General features: G+C 40.5%; 1 protein-coding gene across 4 annotated transcripts in view; it reads left to right on the plus strand.

Moving 5' to 3' along the window:
• LOC140727273 (lebercilin-like protein) overlaps positions 1-22887 on the plus strand; it is a 62784-nt gene that overhangs the window by 35272 nt on the left and 4625 nt on the right. Inside the window, exons 4-7 of one of the 4 annotated variants that reach the window (XM_073044535.1) lie at positions 4373-4510; positions 11515-11596; positions 16168-16274; positions 16357-16459. In XM_073044535.1, coding sequence (XP_072900636.1) covers positions 4373-4510; positions 11515-11596; positions 16168-16274; positions 16357-16459 — 430 coding nt within the window. Of the gene's footprint in view, positions 1-4372; positions 4511-11514; positions 11597-16167; positions 16275-16356; positions 16460-22887 lie in introns of those variants that run through there. The other 3 variants (XM_073044532.1, XM_073044533.1, XM_073044534.1) reach the window with 3 other exon arrangements.

A 22887-nucleotide genomic window follows, 5' to 3' on the forward strand; every position in this document is an offset into this window, starting at 1 on the left:
GGTTGCTAATGATACAAAGCCAGCTGGCAGTGCAGTATGCAAGGAGGATGCAGAGAGGCTTTAGGGAGGTATAACTAGATTTAGCTAATGGGCAAAGGATGTGACAGATGGAATGTAACGTGGAAAAATGTTTTCTGCCTCAGTCAACATTAAAGCAGAATATCTTTTGCTCATGATCATGATTTATTCATGATCACCGCCTCATTATTCCTCTTGCAATATTTATTTATCTCTGTCATTTATTGTAATATTGTTTCTTAGCTCTCCACTTCATCTGCAATTTCATTCGTATAGGTCAGTGATAATAAATCTGATTCTGTTCCTGATAGACAGAGATTGAAAGGTGCAGATGTCTGTGTAATTCTAATTAATATGCAGGTTTAGCCAGTAATTTGGAGTAAACATTAAATGTTGGCTTTATTAGCTAGAGGGTATGAGTACCACAGTAGAGGCATTTGTTCCAGTTTTACAGGGATTCTATGGAGACCAAACCTGATCTTCCTAGGACACCCGTAAAACTGGAAAAAAATGTTGTGGATAGATACGATCTCCCAGGCTATGGAGGGATATACTTGCACTAGAGCAACTGCAGCAAAGCATGTTGAGCTTGTTATATGAAGGGAGGCCAAGCAGACAGGGATTAAACTCTTGAATAAGAGATGATTTCAGTGAAATTTCTTTACCCAGAGGGTGGTGAGTCTGTGGAATCCTCTGTTAGAGATGACTGAGGAGGCCAAGTCATTGGGTATACTTAAAGTGGAGGATGATAGGTTCTTGATTAGTAAAGGCAAAAAAGGTTATGGGGAGCAGATATGAGAATGGTTTTGCGAGGGAAAAAAAGTCAACTACGATTGAATGGCAGATATAACTGAATGGTCCAAATGGCTTAATTCTGCTCCTGTGTCTTATGGGAAATTTACAAAATTCTTTAGTAGCTTCATAGAAAGGATGCTAAATTTTTACTTCTGGTTGTATTTACTTTGCTTGAAACCAGGCTCAGCATCTTAAAGTAGCAGGATGATCAGTCATTCAGGACAGAAATTTAAAAAACCAGAAACTGCTTCAGATAGAAGGTGGTAAATCTTTGAAATTGCCACCCAACAAGGCTGCGGGTGCTCAGTTTCTGAGAAAAACAAGATCTACCTATATTAAAAAAGAAACAGATAAACAGCTGGTGCTGGAGAGTAACCAGATGGCTTGCTCCTGATTATGTTTCTTATCTTTTTTTTGTCAATAGAACAAAATATATGTTTTATCATCAACCAATACTCTGACACATTAGAAATCAGAGGAACCAGTCCCCACCTACAGATCTGTACTACTGATTTTCTTATTCAACAACGGTTGTGTGGATTTAGTCAGAGATAACTGGACTTGCATACCCAATGGCAAACAAGCCTTATGGGAGAATGAGTATTTATTTATATCTATCATCCCTCATATCTCTAGCTGTGCTTAGCATTCATATCCTTAGCATCTTGCGATGAATAATTAAGTTTGGTCTTGCAGTCATGTATACCATACATGCAAACACAGCAGTCAATTTGCTCACAGCAGTAAAGTGTATGTTCAGTTAACCTGTCTTCAGTGGTAATTAAATGTTGAACAGGTAACAAAGGATACATATTAGAATATTAATCAAATACAGTATATACACCCAGTGGCCGTTTTGCACCTGCACACCTGCTCGTTACTGCAAATATCTAATCAGCCAATCATGTGGCAGCAACCCAATGCATTAAAGCATGCAGACATGGTCAAGAGGTTCAGCTTTGTTCAGACCAAATATCAGAAAGGGGAAGAAATGTGATCTAAGTGACTTTGACCATAGAATGAGTGCCTGTGCCAGACGGGGTGGTTTGAATTTTTTTTCACAGGATTGGCCACTGGATGTATGTTTAATTTTGGACCCCTAGTTGTGTATTTCCATTTTATCTGTGTAGTTATATCAATGTGGTTCAGTACCGACATTTTATTCCAGTGTACTGTGTTTTTTTTTCCATTTTCAAGACCAATATTCACAAGAAATCTCTAATATCTCCCTGTTAGCAAGATTGTGCAAATTAAATCTCATTAAGTTTAACAAGACTTATTACATGTTGAATAATCAAAGCCAACAGACTAAGAGCAACTTCAGCCAATCAGTCAGGGCCAAATACAAATCCATATTTAGTAGCAGACAACTTTTTTAAGCTACTACACAAACCACTTTCTCATCATGAGATATCTTGGTAGCATGGTGCATTCTGGCTTCCTGGAAGATGATTATATTACCAACTCTATTCCTATTCGGGGACTAGATACAAAATAAAGCACATTCTTAAAATGGTGTGAGATTAACATGTGTTGATGACCAGGTTGTGGTGTACTTTGGCATGAGTTACTGAAAGTTAATTTACAGCTACTGTGAGGAATTGAGAAGGCCCAACACTATGTTGGCCTTTATTGCAAGATGATGTGGATGACTTTCTGCACTTAGGTAAGGTTTTATATTAGGTCTAAGGTAGATCTTCTTACCTATGAAAGAAACTCCTTGTGATGGTGCAGTAGGGCTCACCAAACTGACTCCTGCAATGGGGATTTATCCTATGAGGGGAGATTGATCAAGCTAACCCTATACTCTGCTGAGTTAAAAAGAATACAAAAGCTGTAGGGGGCTTGACAGGGTAAGTGCAGAGTTGATGTTTCCCCTGGATGGAATGGCTAGTATAGTGTAAGACTGAAATATGTTGATGTTCTGAGAAATAGAGAGCCTTTGTGCTCTGATCACTGAAAGTTAACAGCCAGCAATTCAAAAATCAAGTGGTGCATTTGCAAGAGGATTTGAGAACAGTAGACATATCTTACTACAATTAGCCAATATCCCATTTTACTGCATGTACTCAGAACAGTTTTAAAAGTTTTTGGCCACTTTCCCATTGTGGCAGCGTTGGCACAAAGTGAATGGGCCAGGTTACAGCCACAAAGGGGAGAGGAGTCCAACTTCCAGGCTTCAGGATGTGATAAGTTGGCTGAAAGCAGACACAGTATTAAAGTGAGCACTAAAATTAAGCAGGAATCCCACTCTTGATTGGTGTGCTGTTCAAGTAGACTTTGGGGGAAAAGTTGTCTTAGTTTTAGTTGTGAGCCCTTTGGTTGCAATGGTACTAGAGGAGAATTGTCCGTCTTTTAAATGGTGACCTTGCATCTCTAACCAGCAAGGATGCAACATTCGTAGTCAACCCTGACCAGCAGAGGCCTCAGGCAGATTGAGATACAGTGAAAAGTCTTTGCATTACCATCCATACTGATCATTCCAACGTACAAGTACATTGAGGGGACAGATGGTAACATCAGAAAGAAAAAGCAGAATGTAGTGTTAGAGTTACAGTTAAAGAGAAAGAACAGTCCAGGTAGGCAATAAAGTTCAAAAATAATTTATTATCAAAGTTCATATATGTCACCATATATTACCTTGAGATTCATTTTCCTGTGGGTATGCACAGTGAATCTTTATCTGTGTGCAGTTTTTCATTGATTTCCATAGAATCCAAGAAAAGCTGCACATAAATGACCATTGATAAACAACCAATGTGCAGAAGGCAACAAATCCTACAAATACAATACATAAATAAATAAGTAACGTTGCAAACGTGAGCTGTAGAGTTCTTGAAAGTGAGTGCCTAGGTTTGAATCAGTTCAGTGTTGGAGTGAGTGAAGTTATCCACTCCGGTTCCTGAACCTGATGGGGTGGTACCTAAGGTTCCCGTACCTCCTTCCTGATGGCAGCAGTGAGAAGAGAGCATGATCTGCTTCCATCTGGTAGGCGCTTCAGATCCCTCCAGACTAAGACTAATAGGCACTGGAGAAGTTTTTTCCCTACTGCGGTCACTTTGCTGAACAGTTAACTGCCGGTTAACTGTCGGCTAACTATTACTTGGATTGCACTACCTGTATGTATAATCTATATTTTCATTTATATTTATCATTATTATTGTTATGAGCAGAGAGACAACATCTGCCGGAAGTAAATTCCTTATATGTGCATAGGTACTTGGTGATTAAAGTCTGATTCTGATTCTGATTCTGATGATCTGGATAGGGTCATGTCATGGTAGATTGTAAGATCACGAGTCTATTTTATTGTACAAGAGGTCTGTTCCGTAGTTTTATAACAGTGGAGTTGAGGGTGTCCTTGAGCCTGGCGGTGAATCTTCTCCTCATGTAAAGCATAATTGGCCATTGATTGCAGATCTGAATGTGGCAGTAGATTTACTCCACTGTTGAGACTGAAGTTCAGGAAAGTAAAGGTTGTCTGAACACAGTGTTGTCCTGAATGGCAGTATTCCTGTGGTTTTCCTGCAGGTGCTTATTTTTTTCACTGTATCTTTAGGACTTGGAGAGAATTCTGGAGTTAAAAGGTAAAAGTTTCAATCATCAGCTGGCAGCAGAACACAGAAAGACACGAGAGGCACTTGATCAGATAAAGAAGCTCGAAATGGAACAACGCGCTCTGAACCAAACGCTGACGGTATTGCTTTAACTGACCCATTGACCAGTGATTGATTTGTTTAACAATTCAACAATGAGCAACAGAAGCACATCCTTAAATCAGAAGAACATAGAAACATAGAAAATAGGTGCAGGGGTAGGCCATTTGGCCCTTCGAGCCTGCACTGCCATTCAGTATGATCATGGCTGATCATCCAACTCAGAACCCTGTACCTGCTTTCTCTCCATACCCCCTGATCCCTTTAGCCACAAGGGCCATATCTAACTTCCTCTTAAATATAGCCAATGAACCGGCCTCAACTGTTTCCTGTGGCAGAGAATTCCACAGATTCACCACTCTCTGTGTGAAGAAGTTTTTCCTCATCTCGGTCCTAAAAGGCTTCCCCTTTATCCCTAAACTGTGACTCCTCATTCTGGACTTCCCCAACATCGGAAACAATCTTCCTGCATCTAGCCTGTCCAATCCCTTTAGAATTTTATACGTTTCAATAAGATCCCCCCTCAATCTTCTAAATTCTAGTGAGTATAAGCCTAGTCGATTCAGTCTTTCTTCATATGAAAGTCCTGCCATCCCAGGATTCAATCTAGTGAACCTTCTCTGTACTCCTTCTATGGCAAGAATGTCTTTCCTCAGATTAGGGGACCAAAACTGCACACAATATTCTAGGTGTGGTCTCACCAAGGCCTTGTACAACTGCAGTAGAACCTCCCTGCTCCTGTACTCAAATCCTTTTGCTATGAATGCCAACATACCATTTGCCTTTTTCACCGCCTGCTGTACCTGCATGCCCACCTTCAATGACTGGTGTACAATGATACCCAGGACTCGTTGCACCTCCCCTTTTCCTAATCGGCCACCGTTCAGATAATAATCTGTTTTCCTGTTCTTGCAACCAAAGTGGTTGAAAAGAACATAATACATTTAAAAAAATTATTATAAGCACTATGTGGTGATATTTAAAAAGTAGGCCTGATTTTTAAGCAGTGGGAAACAAATTTAATCGGTTGTGTCATTTATTTTTCTAACCTTTATCCTTTTTCATTCCTTCCTCCATCACCAGCCTCCAAGCCATCTTCCCACCACGAAGTCCATCTCCCTGCTCTCCGCAGCTAACCCAGGGTGTTGTCAGCAGCACGTCAGTACACCACATTTTTAAGTTTGAGCCTGAGCTAGATGTGTTGGCCAATTATTGGGCATTATGGCCAACAATGATGCCACCATCACCAGTGGTAACTTTCCATTGAAATTCATTAGAGATTCCTCAGAAGGAGGATCACTAGCTGATCACTGAACGATGCAGAATTTCATCGAACGTCATAGACCAGTACAGGCCCTTCAGTGCACAAAGTTGTGCCGACCTTTTAACCTCCATTAAGATCAATCTAACCCTTCCCTCCTCACAGCCCTCCATTTATCTGTCATCCGTAGGCCTATCTAAGAGTTTCTCAGATGCCCCTAATGTATCAGTCTCTATCACCACCCCTGGCAGGGTATTCCATGCACCCTCCACTCTCGTGTAAAAGCATACCTCCGACATCCCCCCTATACTTTCCTCGTTATCTTAGTATTGCATCAATAAGATTATAATTAATGTTAGTTGACCGGATTATTTTATAACGTCTTAGCCTGTACATTTGACACCGATTACTGCCCTTTCTGAATTATATGTAATGATAATATTTAATGGGACAATGTAAAACTCCCACAAGTCATATTACACAGTATTTGAGTTCCTCCATATCTCAGTTTGAAACCACATGGCAAATAAAGTAAATTCAGAAAGTTGGTTTCTACTTAAGAAGTGAAGTGACATGCCCGTTCCTCAGGGTCAGCTGCTCAGATCTCTGCAGCAACTGATCTCTGTCTTTGCTCAGTATGATATCTTTGAAATGGGATAGCCCTTTGGCAAAGCCAGAGTGAATGACCCTACACGTCTCGTCTTGGCTCACAATTGGTTGGAGGCAGTCTTCTTCTCATGTAATCTTTACAAAAGGACAGTGAGCTTTTTTTTTCCAAATAGAATTATATGACATCATTTTTTTATCAAATCACTTGCATTAATACTTAACACTGGGAATTTATTCTACTGGGAAAAAAGGCTGTGACCAGTCTATATGATGGAAGTCATTGAAACCAAATTTCAACTGAGATATAATTTTTCTACTGACATAGTTAAGTTTTTATGGCAGGGCCACTGGATTACAGAGAAGTGCAGGAGCTTATTTCCTCACCTTACAGATAAGGAAGCTAATCTTAGTATTCCACTAATAGCCAGTTGACCAACACATTATTATGAATTATGAATCTGTACTTCATTCTCAAGATCACTGTTCTTTTTAATCTACCACGACAGTGAAGGAAATCCACACCATCACCTATTTTGCATAATTATATACAGGCAACCCCTGCACTATGTGGGGAGAGGTCGGGATTTTGTTCCTAGAAAACAATCTGCCTCACGGTTTGCCGTAACATGAAGCTGTATCGTCTCTGAATGCATCAAGAAATAACGAAAAAGTTGAAAAATATTTTGTGTGTGTTTACTTTTTTTTTCCACATGAATTTTGTAAGAGCAAACTTTTCTTATGCAAACTGGTAGCGATTTGTGAATTCTGTCAGGGCTCAATTCCATTATCTGAAATGCCATAAAGCAGGGACTGCCTCTATTTGTCTTAATTAGATCATCATCTCCCAGCCATTTGGTCCTCTGAGGTGAAGAGAGAGTATTGTTCAGTAGAAAACTAGTCATCATTTTAACTTCAAAACATTTAAGGTTGAATGAATGAGCAGAAGTTAGAATAGAACATTTTGATAATAGTGACAAATTAATGGCTCAGTAACCCAATACTAATGAAGTCATAGCAACACACACGAAATGCTGGAGAAACTCATCAGGCCAGGCAGCATCGATGGAAAGGAGTAAACAGTGGCTGTTTCGGGCCGAGATGCTTCATCAGGGCTGAGAAGGAAGGTGGAAAATGCCAGAACAAAAAGATGGGGGGAGGGGAAAGGGGCTAGCTGGAAGGTGATAGATTAAGGCACGGGGGGGGGGGGGGGTGGGAAAGATCAAGTGCTGGAGAGGGAAGAATTTGACAGGAGAGGAGGAGGGGACCAGGGGGAAGTAATAGGCAAGTTCTTCTCCCATGTCCTCTCCTATCTGATTCTTTCATTTCCAGTCCTTGACCTTTGCCACCCACCTGTCTTCATCTATCAATTTCCAGCGAGCCCCTTTCCCCTCCCCCCACCTTTTTATTCTGCCATCTTCCCCCTTCCTTTCCAGTCCTGAAGAAGGGTCTCGTCCCAAAACATCCACTGTTTACTCTTTTCCATAGATGCTGCCTGGCCTGCTGAATTTTGTGTGCGTTGCTTCAGCTCTAGATATGTTGGTGTGCGTGTGGTTGTGGATGCCATGTTAAAACAGTTAAATTTGCAAGAGAGTCCATTTACATTGTCCCACATAACTTCAGAGGTTCTCCTGGGTTTCTCTAGTCACCCAGCATAATTCTGCAGAACCCCAGTAAAATGCTACTGTGCTAGTTATACGCATTTCCACCATTCCAGGAGTTTCCAATTTAACTTGAGGGGCAGTTATTGGATTTGCCTCAGTATGCTACATTGTTGACCGGCCGAGGGACTCCCTAACCCAGGAGTTAGTTCTGCTGTTCCTATGATGGATAATATCAGCTTAAAAGTAAAATGTTCTGTGGACATCGCTGGCAAGTCCAAAATGTATTAGACTTCCACAGTCTGACTGGGCTCTAATGGCTTTATCAGAGTGCAGTTGGGAGACAACAGCATTTATCTGAAATCACATGTAGGCAGGATGGATAAGGAAGCAGATTTTATCTTCTGAATATGATGTAACAATCCAGAAGTTTTATGCCACCATTACTTGTGGTGAACTACATATACCTGTCTGGACACGCCCCCCTGCTGACTGCTCCTGTGGCTCCTCCCACAGACCCCGGTATAAAGACGATTGAGGCCTGAGCACTGCCCTCAGTCTCCAGGATGTAGCATGGTGGTCAATTGTTGCTTGTTCTTTCTTCCAGCCAATAAAAGCCGATATGTCGCCTTCACGTCTCAGAGAGTTATTGATGGTGCATCATTACTGAGACCAATTTTTTTTAAATTTCAGAATTAGCTGATTGCTTGATTTTAGTCCCTCAGCTGCCTTGCTGGGATTTGATCCTGTAGTTTGATCAGAAGCTAGTTGTCCAGTAACAACCACAATGCTACCACGGGGTGAAGGCGGAAGTGATTTTAACCCGGCTAACAATCCTAACACTAAAGAGGTTTTAACAGTGTATCAGTGATTGGTCCTTTTCAGATAAGAGTGCAAGTATTTCTCTTTGCAAAAGTGAGCAGGAATAGGCAAGTTTATCCCCTGTTCTGCATGGGAAAGCATTTTGGAGCTGAAGGAAGGAGGTTAAGACAGGGGCAAGGGTCATTTCTATTTTCAATACCAGTGCATAGATGCAAAGATTAAGGGCTGTGGACACAGTTCATATAATTTCAAACAAGCAGACTGTTTAAGCACCTTAAACTTCAGCATAGGTGTAAGCATTAGTGTGCAACTGAAGCTTAAAGTCACAAGAGTGATAATATTAGGATAAGACTGTTCCACCTCTTCTCAGAAGGCTTTATTTATGTTAATTCCAGCATAGATATCAGAAATGAGCAGCCTGACACTCTGAGTTGAGAATGCTGCAAATTTCACTAGTCTGGATCAAAGAAGAAATTTACCTCAGTGAACACTTAATAAAAAATGCCGTTTCACTTGGTTAAGGAGTTAGGCGACCTAGAAATATTACAGAAAGGGGTTGAAATATCATTCTAATTGACTGAAATGAGAAAGCTGCATTTGTTGAAATTATTGCTTTCTTGTTAATCGCTTTCAAAAGTGTAGTCATACAAAGTGTAAAGCTGAAATAAAACTGAGATTGAAAATGAAAAATAAGTTGACAATAATAACACATTTATTTCTGTGACCAAAACAAAACTTTCACAGTCGATGTACGAAAGAGCATTGAAAAAAGTTAGGCATAATTTTACATTTAATTCCATCCTTGCATATTTCCTGCTTTTTAATGGGTAGAGACAGGGTGCTGTCCTTGATTCTTACTGAGAGGAGGAGTACTGGTCTGCAGAGAGACTGAGTCCAGTGTTGATGAGGCAGGGAAATGTGCTGATTACAGAACGGTGCTGGAATTGGACTCAGAGATGCCCCGAGATATACTTGTGCTAACTGTTCCGCTACTGTGCCGTCTATGTTAAATTATCTTTCTCTCAGCTGAGCTAACTCAAGATCATCTAATGATGGAATCCAGGATCTTCTTGACTTACGTTTACATCACAAAACCATAGGATATCGGAGCAGAATTAGGCCATTTGGCCCATTGAGTTTGCCCCGCCATTTCATCATGGCTGATCCAGTTTTCCTCTCATCCCCGTTCTCCTGCCTTCTCCCCATATCACTTCAAGCCCTGATCAATCAAGAAAAAAATCAACCTCTGCCTTAAATATAGCTTCTGACTTGGCCTCCACAGCTGGCTGTGGCAATGAATTCCGCAGATTCACCACTCTCTGCCTAAAGAAATTCCTCTTCATCTCTATTCTGAAGCTGTACCCTTTAGTCCTAGACTCCAACACCATAGGAAGCACAACTCCATAGAGGCCCTTCACCATTCGATAGGTTTCAATGAGGTCACCCCTCATTCTTCTGAATTCCAGTGAGTAGAGGCCCAGAACCATCAAATGCTCTTTCAGTCCTGGAATGTGCACAACATTTCACAAGCAGAGATCACAATCTCCATATAAAGAATTTCCAGGTTCTCAGTTCAGTCTTCCTATCTGCGAAATTTTATTCCTAGGAAATAAATTTCCTTGTGTTCACGTTGTGTCAAGTTGGGGTCGGGAGGTGAAAAATAACCTCGAGCACATTTATTTACCTTAGAGAGAGATCCACAGCGTATCTTTCACATGAGAAGTTTTGCCTCACTTTAACTCCAGTTATAGGATATTGGTGTGGAGTAAATGTTTCTACTGTCATTGGTACAAGAGACTGGCAGATAGTCTTGCTGCCAGCTTTACTTACTTTGCAAATAAGAACTTGTCACAGTTGTTTTCTCTCCTTCACATTGTACTTGGCAATTTTGACTGCAGTTTTTTCAGGTTACAAAGAGTTCTCAGGAACGGGATCCTGCGAACTGCCTAGATGTGGCATTACTATTCTTGAAAATTTGTTAAACGTGACCTCTGACACTGGTGAAACTTAGCATCTGGGGCAAATCTGAAAGCAAATGTCAATCAAGATAGTTTATGGTTTCTAAGGCAAATCAATGGAAACACATTTTTCAAATGTCAAACTAAATGCTGGAGAAGCCCAGACAGCCAAGCCACATTTGTGGACATTTTCAGGCCGAGACCCTTCATTTTGTTGTTTCGGGCCAAGACCCTTTGTCTACCCTAATGAAGGGTACCGAAATGTCAACTGTTCGTTCCTCTCCGTAGATGCTGCCTGACCTGCTGGATTCCCCGAGCATTTTGTGAGTGTTGTTCCGGATTTCCAGCATCCGCAGACTCTCTTGAGTTTATGATTTTTCAGCTGTACCTTTCATTCATATACTGGTTTTTACAATCCCTCCCTTCCTCAGTGACGAGTTTTCTTATGCCATACCAGCATGGTGGACAGCTTGCTCTTTTGATCTACATTGAATATTAATCATTCACTAAGATAATCCATAGCAGATTATTTGGTTTGCTCTTGTAATATCCTTCTTCCTTAAGGCATACTAACCCTACATAGCTGTGACATCTGAATTTACTGTCTCCAGCAGAGGCCAACTAAACTCAGAACCTTTCTGCAGGAAACAGGAACAAGAATGTTTTGCTATTGAAAGACTTTGGCTCCTTTTTTTTAAATAGCTTACTCTGAAGTGTACAGAACATCTTTCTAGATGACAGTGCATACGTATGATTATACTGAGCTTATGTCTGATAGTAATTTTCAAATCTTTTAGGAGAAAGAAAGGCTCTTGGAAGCTCGGAATATCTATGCTAATCGGATCACGAAGAATAACTCATCATCACCAAGACATAAAGGTAGATCAACCTGGGTGCATTCATATTGATCAGTAGCAGTCAATCACAGCCTTTTACCTAAACTTTGATTTGACTGAGAATCATTGTAAGGAATACTGCAGCACCAGAGTTACTGTGACTTTGTTGCTAATGGTATCATTACTTTTGTATCAAAAGGCCAAGAGTTAAATTCCCACTATTATGGCCTCAGTATTAACCCCTCTCCCCTTCCGCGCACGCACGCACACACACGTGGGTCTTAAAAATTAAAAATTGGATGAGCAACCACAAATTTATTCAGAGACAAATTTATTTAGAGATCCAGCCATGCATCAGCCCCTTGCAGCCTAATTAGCCCATGCTATCCAATTACACCCATATGACTAATTGATCTACCAACCCAGAGGAAACCCATGTGGTCACAGGTAAAACATACAAACTCGTTAAAGACCATGGCGTTATAGAACCCAGGTCACTGGTGCTGTAATAGTTTTACTCAAGCCACTATGTTACCACCCTACCCCAGACATTCCATGTAAAAGCCTACAGCCAATTTTTTTGGCTGCAGGTTGAAAGATTTAAGTCAATCCCATCTTAGCAAGACTCTGTTGTCATAATTTGGCACTGACTAGATGGGCCAAAGGGCCTGTTTCTCTGTGTGTAGCACTCTATGACTCTATAATTAGATTTCTGCATTCCAGATAGGAGCAGATTAGAGATTGTTGGAGCAGCTCTTGTGGATAAGGAGGAGCAATCTCCCCAATCCTCTGATATCCTGTTTGCTCACGTACTGTAGAGAAGGAAATCTGCTGTCCCTGTCTGGGATGGCTAATATGTCAGTCCAAATGCAGCAATGTAGTTACTTCACAGACTCAGTTATTTGTCCTGTCAAAGGCCTGGTAAGACACTCAGCTAAAGGAATTACTGATTTTTCTATTTCAGAATGAGTTTTTTATTCATGATAAAAATCTACACTCAGTGGCCACTTTATTAGAATCAAATTGGGACAATAAAAGCTGGCTGGTGCTGTCCATGTTCCATGAATGAGGGGAAAACGGTGTGGTGTTAGTATTAGAATGGCAACTGAGCATATCACCTTGTCCACACTTCAGTGAGGGAAAGCCAGGCTGAGCTGTTCAGCTTTGTCTGGTGGATCTCACATGTCAGATGGTAGAGGTTCTCTGGTAGATATATAAAGTATGTAAGAAATTGTTTTGTGTCTCTTCTCGTACTCTTGATATCAATAAATATATATTTTAATATTACTTAAATAGGAGTTACTTCAACTCTTCAGTACCCATTTACGAAAATCCTCAATGAGCAATATCAAAGGAGATCCAGCAGTGTATGTCCTGATGAGGGGTCTCAGCCTGAACATTAACTGTTTGTTCCTCCTCCATAGATGCTGCCTGACCTGCTGAATTCTTCCCACATTTTATGTGTGCTACTCTGGCAGTATATGAAGAAGATTAGAGAGTTTACTGTTTCGTTCAGATTGCTTGCACCTTTGACTCCTAGTTAACCAACAAAATGTAAAATAGTTAATAAATAGTTGTGCTTTGCATTATAACAAATGTAAGGCTAATTGTCTAACCCCATTTCCTTATTCAACATGCTGTGCTATTTGTGAAATCTTGGCTATGGGCAGATGCTCTGCTGCCCGGAGATAACCTTTAGGTCAGGCTGCTTCTTGCAGTTACAGCCACCTACATCAGCTCAGGGTATTGGCTATCTCAGTGTGACCAATCAGCTGCACTGACAGAATGGCTTGGTGGACGTGCACAAGAGGGACATAGATAGAGCGGATAGGGGTGATGTCAGAGGTAAGTCTTACACTGAGAGTGGTGGGTGCATGGAACACCCTGTCGGGGTTGGTAGTAGAGGTAGATACATTAGGGAGATTTAAGAGACTCTTAGATAGACACATGGATCACAGAAATATGGAAGGCTATGTTGAGGAAAGGGTTAGGTTGATCTCAGAGTAGGTTAAAAGATCAGATGTCATGGGCCAAAGGGCCTGTACTGTGCTGTAATCTTCTATGTTCTAAATAGACAAGGCTCCACCCTCAGCAGCAACTATCTATTCAACATCTACAAAATAAAATGAGTTAAAAGCACAAACAAAAGAAAATCTGCAGATAACACACACAAAATGCTGGTGGAACGCAGCAGGCCAAGCAGCATCTATAGGAAGAAGCACAGTCGACGTTTCGGATCGAGACCCAAGGGTACTTCTTCCTACAGATGCTGCCCGGCCTGCTGTGTTCCACCAGCATTTTGTGTGTGTTGCTTGAATTTCCAGCATCTGCAGATTTCCTCGTGTTTGTGTTTTTAAAATCTACAGATGCTGGAAATCCAAGTAACACACACAAAATGCTAAAGGAACTCAGCAGGCCAGGCAGCATCTAGGGAAAAGAGTGTACAGTCGACCCATCGGTTCGAGACCCTTCATCAGCACTCTTTTAATAAAGTTATAAGACTAAAACATACACAGATGTAAACATAAAGCCATATGTATACACACACACACACACACACACACACTTGCAGTTAAATGCAGGCAAGCACATGGATATTTATGTAAAGTTCATTTAAGCAATTATTTAAAAGTAGTAGTTCTACAGTACTTGTTCTCTCAGAAGTTGATTTCTCCCATAAATTTGAAGGGGTCTGATAATCTTGAACACTACACGGGTTTAGTGTGGGAGAGATTTCCAGTCAGGGTGCTGGGAAAATGTGGAAAGATGCCGTGCTCCATTAGACCACTCGTAGAATCTAATAGACATCAGAGACAACTGAGCGGACAGTACCTTCACCAGTTTACGCCTATGCTAAAACGGGAAAACCGGGGCTTGCTCTGAGCGTCAAAGGTTAATCCAGCGAAAAACGCTGGTGTCGGAGCAGAAGCTCTGCGGTACGGGAAGAAATAGAAGTCAACACACCATTCGGTTTACAGATGGAGATGCTATCAGGAAGGGCGGGAAAACAATCGGACATCTTTCTCTTGTGCATTAAAATGGAGTTCATGGGTGGGTTGTGTATCTAGTGCAGCTGCAGTACTTCACCGGTTGAGCAGTAGGGGGTGCCATTGCACCACCACAGACCAAAGACACGCAAACGCAGAATCATGAAATAAAATAGATTTTATTTTAATCCTATGAATGAAAATGGTTGCAGCTTGACCCATTACACCACCAAAAGGCCCGCAAATGTTTAGCATTTATTGAATAATCTGTTTTTAATATCTTAATATTTACAAATGCTGAGGATATCTATAGTATGCCAACTTTGTAAAGGATACAAGGCATAATTCGTTCCCGATCATTTCTATTGAGAGAGGACTGACCCTAATTCAGTCAGGAGGAGGAACGTGCCCAGGAACAACCAGACAAAGTTACATCACAAAAAATGCATGAGAACCAATTGTTCCAACTGAATGAACTTTCATCAGTAAAGTTAGAAATTAAGCATATTTTAAGTTGCAGCGAAGAAGGAAAGATGGAAAGAACATTAGGGGAATATCTGTCACGGATTGAAGACCATGCGAGTCAGAATGATGCAAATGGTGGCGGTGCTGTATGAGAGAGAGTGGTTCGCCTGAAACCATGAGTGGACATTGAACTGCAGCGCAAACTTTTTTTCTCTCTTCACATATGCTGCCTGACCCGCTGAATATTTCCAGTATTTTCTGTTTTTATATCAGGTTTCCATCATCCAAAGCTTTTGTTTTGCAATGTAACTGAATATAAGACCTCGATTTTGCTCCTGAATTTATGGAACTCATGAATTGAATGTAGAGAAAATTTTAGGAAGAAGGAAAACCATTTGATACATTCTGTTCAATAAATAATTTACTGACCCACCAAATCCATCACTACATGGCATACAGTTAGCTTCTGAATCCTTTTATATTCCCCTATTTATCCCATTATCCCATAAGTCCTTTACTGTGTCTTTAAAAATGTTCTGCCTAATAGATGATGATTTTCCTCAGTTACAGTTTTACATTTTTCAATTTATCAAGAATGAACCATCAGAGCACAAAGTTAAGATTATATTGTGTCAAATATCTCAGTTGTGGAGTCATAGAGACCTACACTGTGGTCACAGGCCTTTCAGCCCAACTGGCCCATGCTAATCAAGATGCCAATTCAATCTAGTCCCATTTGTCTGCACTTGGCCCATATCCTTCAATATCTTTCCTTACCATGGACCTGCCCTAGTATCTTCTATAAGTTGTTCTTGTACTTGTTTAACCCTTTCCTCTGGTAGCTCTGTATGGCTCCCTGTATGGATGCATGAAAATTACTGCTATTTAATTGGTCCTTATTTGCATTTGAAATAATTTTTGAGCTAGTTTTTAGGGGCTGATGTTAGTCTTCCCTGCGTTCTACTTAAGTTCAATATATACTGGTACATATGGCACTGTATGATTTCCAATGAGTTTGGCTGCACTTCTGTCAAAATTGCGAAAGACTTGGCGCTGTTTGAATGTGTTGCGATAGAATAAAAGCTAATATCTGCAAATTTTGCTTTGATCTTGCCTTTGGCAGATTCCACAGCTTCGTTAATTGTTGTCTGTTGTTTCACAGCAAACATGGCCAAAGCAATACAGACTGAAGAACATATTTCTCCCATCAATTCCTTTTCTCCACACAATGTCCTTCCAAACTTAGAGAAGAAGACCATCCACAGTGAGGTAACCATTCTGATTTGCATTTTGATTATTATCAGATGTAATGTGGCTCTGTTGACGTTTGGATGATCTATTCCCGTAACAGAGGGAGGTTCTGAGAGACGTCGATGATGAAGACAAAGGATCAATTATACAACTCATAAAGCACGACAATGAAACAGAATCTGAGGTAGTGAAATTAAGAAAAGGTAAATCTGGTCCATTTTAAAGTTGAATGGTTCATTTACACTTATTCTCACTAACTGTATAAGTGCATCATCGTCTGGTATGGGGGGGGGGGGGGTGGAACTACTGCACAGGATCAAAGTAAATGCAGAGATTTGTAAAATTGGCCAGTAATATAAGAGCTTTATATTAGAAAATTACAAATGACGGTAAGTATACACAGTGCCTATAAAAAGTATTCACCCCCTTGGACGTTTTCATGTTCTACTGTTTTACAACATTGAATCACAGTGGATTTAATTTGGCTTTTTTGATGCTGATCAATAGAAAAAGGCTCTTTTGTGTCAAAGGGGAAACAGATCTCCACAAAGTGATCTAAATTAATTACAAATATACAACACAAAATAATTGATTGCCTAAGTATTCGCCCCCTTTAATATGACACACCAAATCATCATTTAGAAGTCACATAATTTGGTTAAATGGAGATCTGTTTTTGGAAACGTGTAGTAAAATTACACCTGTGTAAAGATTGTAGTAAAATTATGCCTGTGTCTGGAAGGTCCAACTGCTGGTGAGTCAGTATCCTGGCAAAAACACCTTGAAGACAAAAGAACACTCCAAGCAACTCCATGAAAAGGTTATTGAACAGTTCAAGACAGGAAAAGAATACAAGAAAATTTCCAAGTCACTGAATATCCCTTGGAGTACAGTTAAGTCAATCATCAAGAAATAGAAAGAATATGGCACAGCTGTTGTGGTGAACTACATATACCTGTCTGGACAAGCCCCCTCTGCTGACTGCTCCTGTGGCTCCTCCCACAGACCCCTGTATAAAGGCGATTGGAGGCACTGCTCCTCCCTCAGTCTCCAGGATGTTGTGTGGTGGTCTCTTGCTGCTGACAGTGCTTTTTTCCAGCTAATAAAAGCCTATCTCGACTCACGTCTCCGAGAGTTATTGATGGTGCATCAGCTGTAAATCTGCCTAGAGCAGGCCGTCCTCAAAAACTGAGTGACTGTGCAAGAAGGGGACTAGTGAGGGAGGCCACCAAGAGACCTGGGACAACTCTGGGGGAGTTACAAGCTTCAGTGGCTGAGATGGGAGAGACTGTGTGTACAACAACTGTTGCCCGGGTGCCTCACCAGTCACAGCTTTATGGGAGAGTGGCAAAGAGAAAGTCACTGCTGAAAAAAATCGCACATGAAATCTCGGCTATAGTTTGCCAGAAGGCATGTGGGAGACTCTGAAGTCAGCTGGAAGAAGGTTCTAGGGTCTGATAAAACCAAACTTGAGCATTTAATCTATCAGACTAAACAGTGCACATCATCAAAACAACATCATCCCTACTGTGAAGCATGGTGGTGGCTGCATCATACTGTGGGGATGCTTCACTACAGCAGGCCCTGGAAGGCTTGTGAAGGTAGAAGGTAAAACAAACACAGCAAAATACAGGGAAATCTTGGAGGAAAACCTAATGCAGTCTGTAAGAGAACTGCAACTCGGGAAAAGATTTGTTTTCCAGCGAGACACTGGTTTCCAATCATAATGCCAAAGCTACACAGGAATGGCTTAGAAACAACAAAGTTAATGTCTTGGACTGGCCAAGTCAGAGTCCAGACCTCAATCTAATTGAGAATTTGTGGCTTGAAAAAGGCTTTCCACTCATGATCCGCATGCAACCTGACAGAGCTTGAGCAGTTTTGTAAAGAAGAATGGGGAAAAATTGCAGTGTCCAGATGTGCAAAGCTGATAGAGACTGATCCACACAGACTCAAGGCTAAATTGCTGCCAAAGGTGCATCGACTAAATACTGACCTGAAGGGGATGAATACTTATGCAATCGATTATTTTGTGTTTTATATTTGTAATTAAATTAGATCACTTTGTAGAGATCTGTTTTCACTTTGACACGAAAGATCAGTGCCAAAAAAAGCCATATTAAATCCACTGAGATTCAATATTGCAAAACAATAAAACAGGAAAACTTCTGGGGGAGGGGGTGAATACTTTTTATAGTGACTGGATACACACTTACTGCAATTCACAGCTTTTTTCTCTCTCTATTATTATGTACTGCTGCCACAATGCTAACAAATTTCACAACACGGCCTGTGATATGAAACCTGTTTCTGATTCTGATTACACCGAAAGCAACTATAGGAAATAACATGGGAAGCAATTACAGTTGTTAAAGAATTGAATTCAGAAAGGTTGCATCATAGGGTGTTCATTCCCAGAAACTTTCACGTGGGATTTTCATTGTGTCGCTGATAATTATGCGAGAGAAGCCAAACGGGGGCAAACTACTTCACTGCAGGGAAATAAAAGCCTCAGGTGAAAAAGGAACGGGTGTCAGATGGAGAGCAATATCAGTGGAGAAAAATTCCACTATCCAATTTACCCAGGACAATACTCAACAAAAATAAACAGACAAGAACACACAATTTGTAGTAACTGTAAATGCTATAAATTTGTACCTTGCAACCTAATGTTAATACATGGAAAATTACAAATTGTTAACCTTTACAGTTCAGATCCTGTATTAGTGAATTATATCTCAATGGCATTTTTAGTTAATGCTTCTCTTTAAATATTTTTAAATGTATTAGAACGATTGCATCTTCTGTGTTGTCGGTTGTGCTTTACCAGTAAGTTCAAATCATTAGTCGGAGTTATGAATAGAAAAATGTTTTGATTTAAAGAAGACTGGTCTTCCTGTGCAATTACTGGACATTTGAACCTGAAGTCATTTGCCCATTTAAAAGCAGACAGAAGCTGCTATAGACACTAATTGTTGTTCTTCTGAACGTTACATGCATTTATTGTCTATTATTACTAGCGGTTAATTTTCCAGGGGTGGTGTGGAGGCTTATTAACCATCTTTCAAGTCTAACAGCCGTTCACAAGTGCCTGACCCCTTCTTGCTGAATGCATTTCAGGTGGTAGGAATACATTAGTCTTTAGGATTGGTTTTATAATTGCAAAATATTTTAACACAATAATAATCAGGCTATAAGAATGGGCACATAAGTAGAATAATAAAAAGTTATAGGGAACCACAGCACAGAAACAGACCCTTCAGCCCATCTATTCCATACCGATCTATTATTCTGCCTAGTTCCATCAACCTGCAACTGGACCATAGCCCTCCATACCCCTCCTATTCAGATAATTGAAATGTATTGATGCTACATGTTATAGGTAACTATTTCAATATTGGAGAGAGGAGAGAAGAATGAAAATGAAGACAAAAACATTTTTTTTGTAATTTATTTTTCATTGTTCATTATCAACAAACATTTCCGTAAGATGTATTTCAGATATTGTACATATATATCATATAGTCATATATGTCACAAATCTCCACATGATATTTATTTGAGATATACACTTACAGAAAAGAGAGGAAAGAAAGAACAAGCGAAAGGAGAAAACTATGTACAAGTAGGGAGTGATCTTTTTTTACAACATATTCATTGACTTGTGAGAATAAAATCAGGCCTATGAGGCATTATGTAGTTAAACCATTTTTCCCAGTATGAATCAAATTGTTCCAACTTATGATTAACAGATGCTGTTATCTTCTCCATTTTGTAAATGTCCATTGTAATTTCCATCCATGTATTTAAAGTTGGGCTCTCCTGTGATAACCATTTCCTAGTAAGAGTCTTTTTACCAGCCACCAGCAGCATATTCATTAAATATTTATCTCTTTTCAACCATTCTTGAGGTATATATCCAAAATATACTTACTTTCTAAGAGTATTTCACATTTAAAGATGTCTTGTAGGGCATTGTGTATCCCACTCTAATAGTCTTTGATAATGGGGCATTCCCAGAAAATATGATAATGGTTTGCATTTTGATTTCCACAACTTCTCCAGGTGAAGACAAAAAATTAATTCACTTTTATCACTCCATTTAGATATCCCAAAGCAATTCTTTAAGGCCATATTTTCTTAGGGAGGATGCTTACAAAAGAAATAGTGGTTTCAAAAAGAAATAGTGGCCACCCATTTTAATTCCACCTCCCATTCCCATTCCGATATGTGTATCCATGGCCTCCTCCACTGTCATGATGAGGCCACAACCAGGTTGGAGGAACAACACCTTATACTCCATCTAGGTAGCCTCCAACCTGATGGCATGAACATAGATTTCTCAAATTTCCGGTAATGCCCCCCCTCCCCCAATCCACCATTCCCCATCCCCTTTTCCCTCTCTCACCTTATCTCCTTGCTCACCCATCACCTCCCTCGGGTGCTCCTCCCCACGTTTCGTTCTTCCATGGCCTTCTATCAGATTCCCCCTCCCCAGCCTTGTATCTCCTTCACCAATCAACTTCCCAGCTCTTTATTTCATCCCTCCCCTTCGGGTTTCACCTGTCACCTGGCGCTTCCCTTTCGTCTCCCCCCCCCCCCCCCACCTTTTAAATCTACTCCTCAGCTATTTTCTCCAGTCCTGTTGAAGGGTCTCGGCCTGAAACGTCGACTGTACTCTTTTCCATAGATGCTGCCTGGCCTGCTGAGTTCCTCCAGCATTTTGTGTGTGTTGCTTGGATTTCCAGCATCTGCAGATTTTCTCTTGTTTATGAGTGGTTTGTTGACTCTAATTCTTCCACAGGTGGGGTGGAATGTGTTTAACAGGGTAGGAGGGTGGGTAATTTATGAGATGGTCTTTTCATTGCTTACCCAGGGGTTCTGTAGGCATTTGATGCACTCCATCCTGTCTTCTCCTTGACACAGTCATGGGGCAGGGATTCATAAGCATGTGAGAATATGGGAACATTCAAACAATCACTGAGCATAAGCTTCAGTCTTCTCCTGTCGCTTTGTCTTGGATAGATAGATAGATAGATAGATAGATACTTTATTCATCCCCATGGGGAAATTCAACTTTTTTCCAATGTCCCATACACTTGTTGTAGCAAAACTAATTACATACAATACTTAACTCAGTAAAAAATATGATATGCATCTAAATCATTATCTCAAAAAGCATTAATAATAGCTTTTAAAAAGTTCTTAAGTCCTGGCGGTTGAATTGTAAAGCCTAATGGCATTGGGGAGTATTGACCTCTTCATCCTGTCTGAGGAGCATTGCATCGATAGTAACCTGTCGCTGAAACTGCTTCTCTGTCATTTTGTGAGAAAATTGAGATTGGTTCTTCTGTTGTTGACCCATTGTTTAGGACCATGACTCAGATGCCATCTTGAAGGAAATGTTAAGCAGTATATTTTTGCAGGTAGCCAACTTGGGGGAGAGTATTCCACAATCCCTCCAGGTTGATGGAAATGAAGGTCATGGTCAGAGAAGGGCATGGATAATGATTGATATTGCTCCTTTCTCTTGGAGTTAGAGCTTTGCCCACCTATCATAATTACTCAGCTTCCTGTCATGACACCTCTTACCCTGTGGACACGAGGTCTGCTTTCCCTTCTTCTACACATGGCCTCGTGTGCTTGCCATTTGTGACATTTCTTGGTCAGGTTCAAGGGAAAGGTATGGTCTATTCAACTGTGATTAGATAGAAATTCTACTCCTCCAGGGGAGCAGGGGATCATCAAAAATCAAATTTCTGTAATTACATCTTGTATCAATCATAGACTCCTCATATATAATTGTGGATATTATGCAGGGATATCAGGCTTTGAATCTCTACCTGACACTGGAAAACTGACATCCAAAAACAACAAATGTTTATGAAATAATTAAAAATCATTGTATAGAATTGGAATTTAAAATCTCCTGTTGCCTCTTTTTAAGCATAAATGTCCAACCTTATCAACTGCTATCTTGTTCCCGGCTGCTGAACTATTATTGATAGAGCTGCATTCATCTGAATTCAGGTGACATCGGCTGACACCACCAAGGAGCAGCGTGGCAAGAACTTCAGCTGGAAAGCTGTTTCGCAGATTAAGGTTACCCTCAGTATTTTTGCCTCAGATTTTCCTTCAGTCTGTTAGGTCTGTGCACCCACCACAGCTCCCAGCTTTGTCTTGGCCTTCCTCTTCTGCCATTGAGTTAGAGCCAATGGATACAAATCAGGTTGGCAGTGGCAAAACCACCAGTCCCATTAGTGTAACAAATTAGGGCTAGCTGCCCAAGTACGGTTGCCAGGATCCCAGAATATGAGCTGCAAGTTTTTCTAACAAGAAACATTCCATAAAATTGTGCCAATGTTTATGATGATTGAATCAACCATTGAGGAATGGATGAGGATTACCCCCTGGGACAAGGGGCACACTTCCACTGTGCAGATATATTTACCCTCTTTGTCTCATTTCAAAGTTCAAAGTAAAATGTATTATCAGAATGCATATATGTCACCACATACAACCCTGAGATTCTTTTACAGCTGGCATACTTAGCAAATCTATAGAACATTAACTGTAAACATCAGGACCTGTTTGCTGTAAATAAACTGTGTAAATACAGACATAAATAAAT

The sequence above is a fragment of the Hemitrygon akajei genome, chromosome 5, assembly GCF_048418815.1.
Source record: "Hemitrygon akajei chromosome 5, sHemAka1.3, whole genome shotgun sequence".
In the NCBI taxonomy this organism is placed as follows: domain Eukaryota; kingdom Metazoa; phylum Chordata; class Chondrichthyes; order Myliobatiformes; family Dasyatidae; genus Hemitrygon; species Hemitrygon akajei.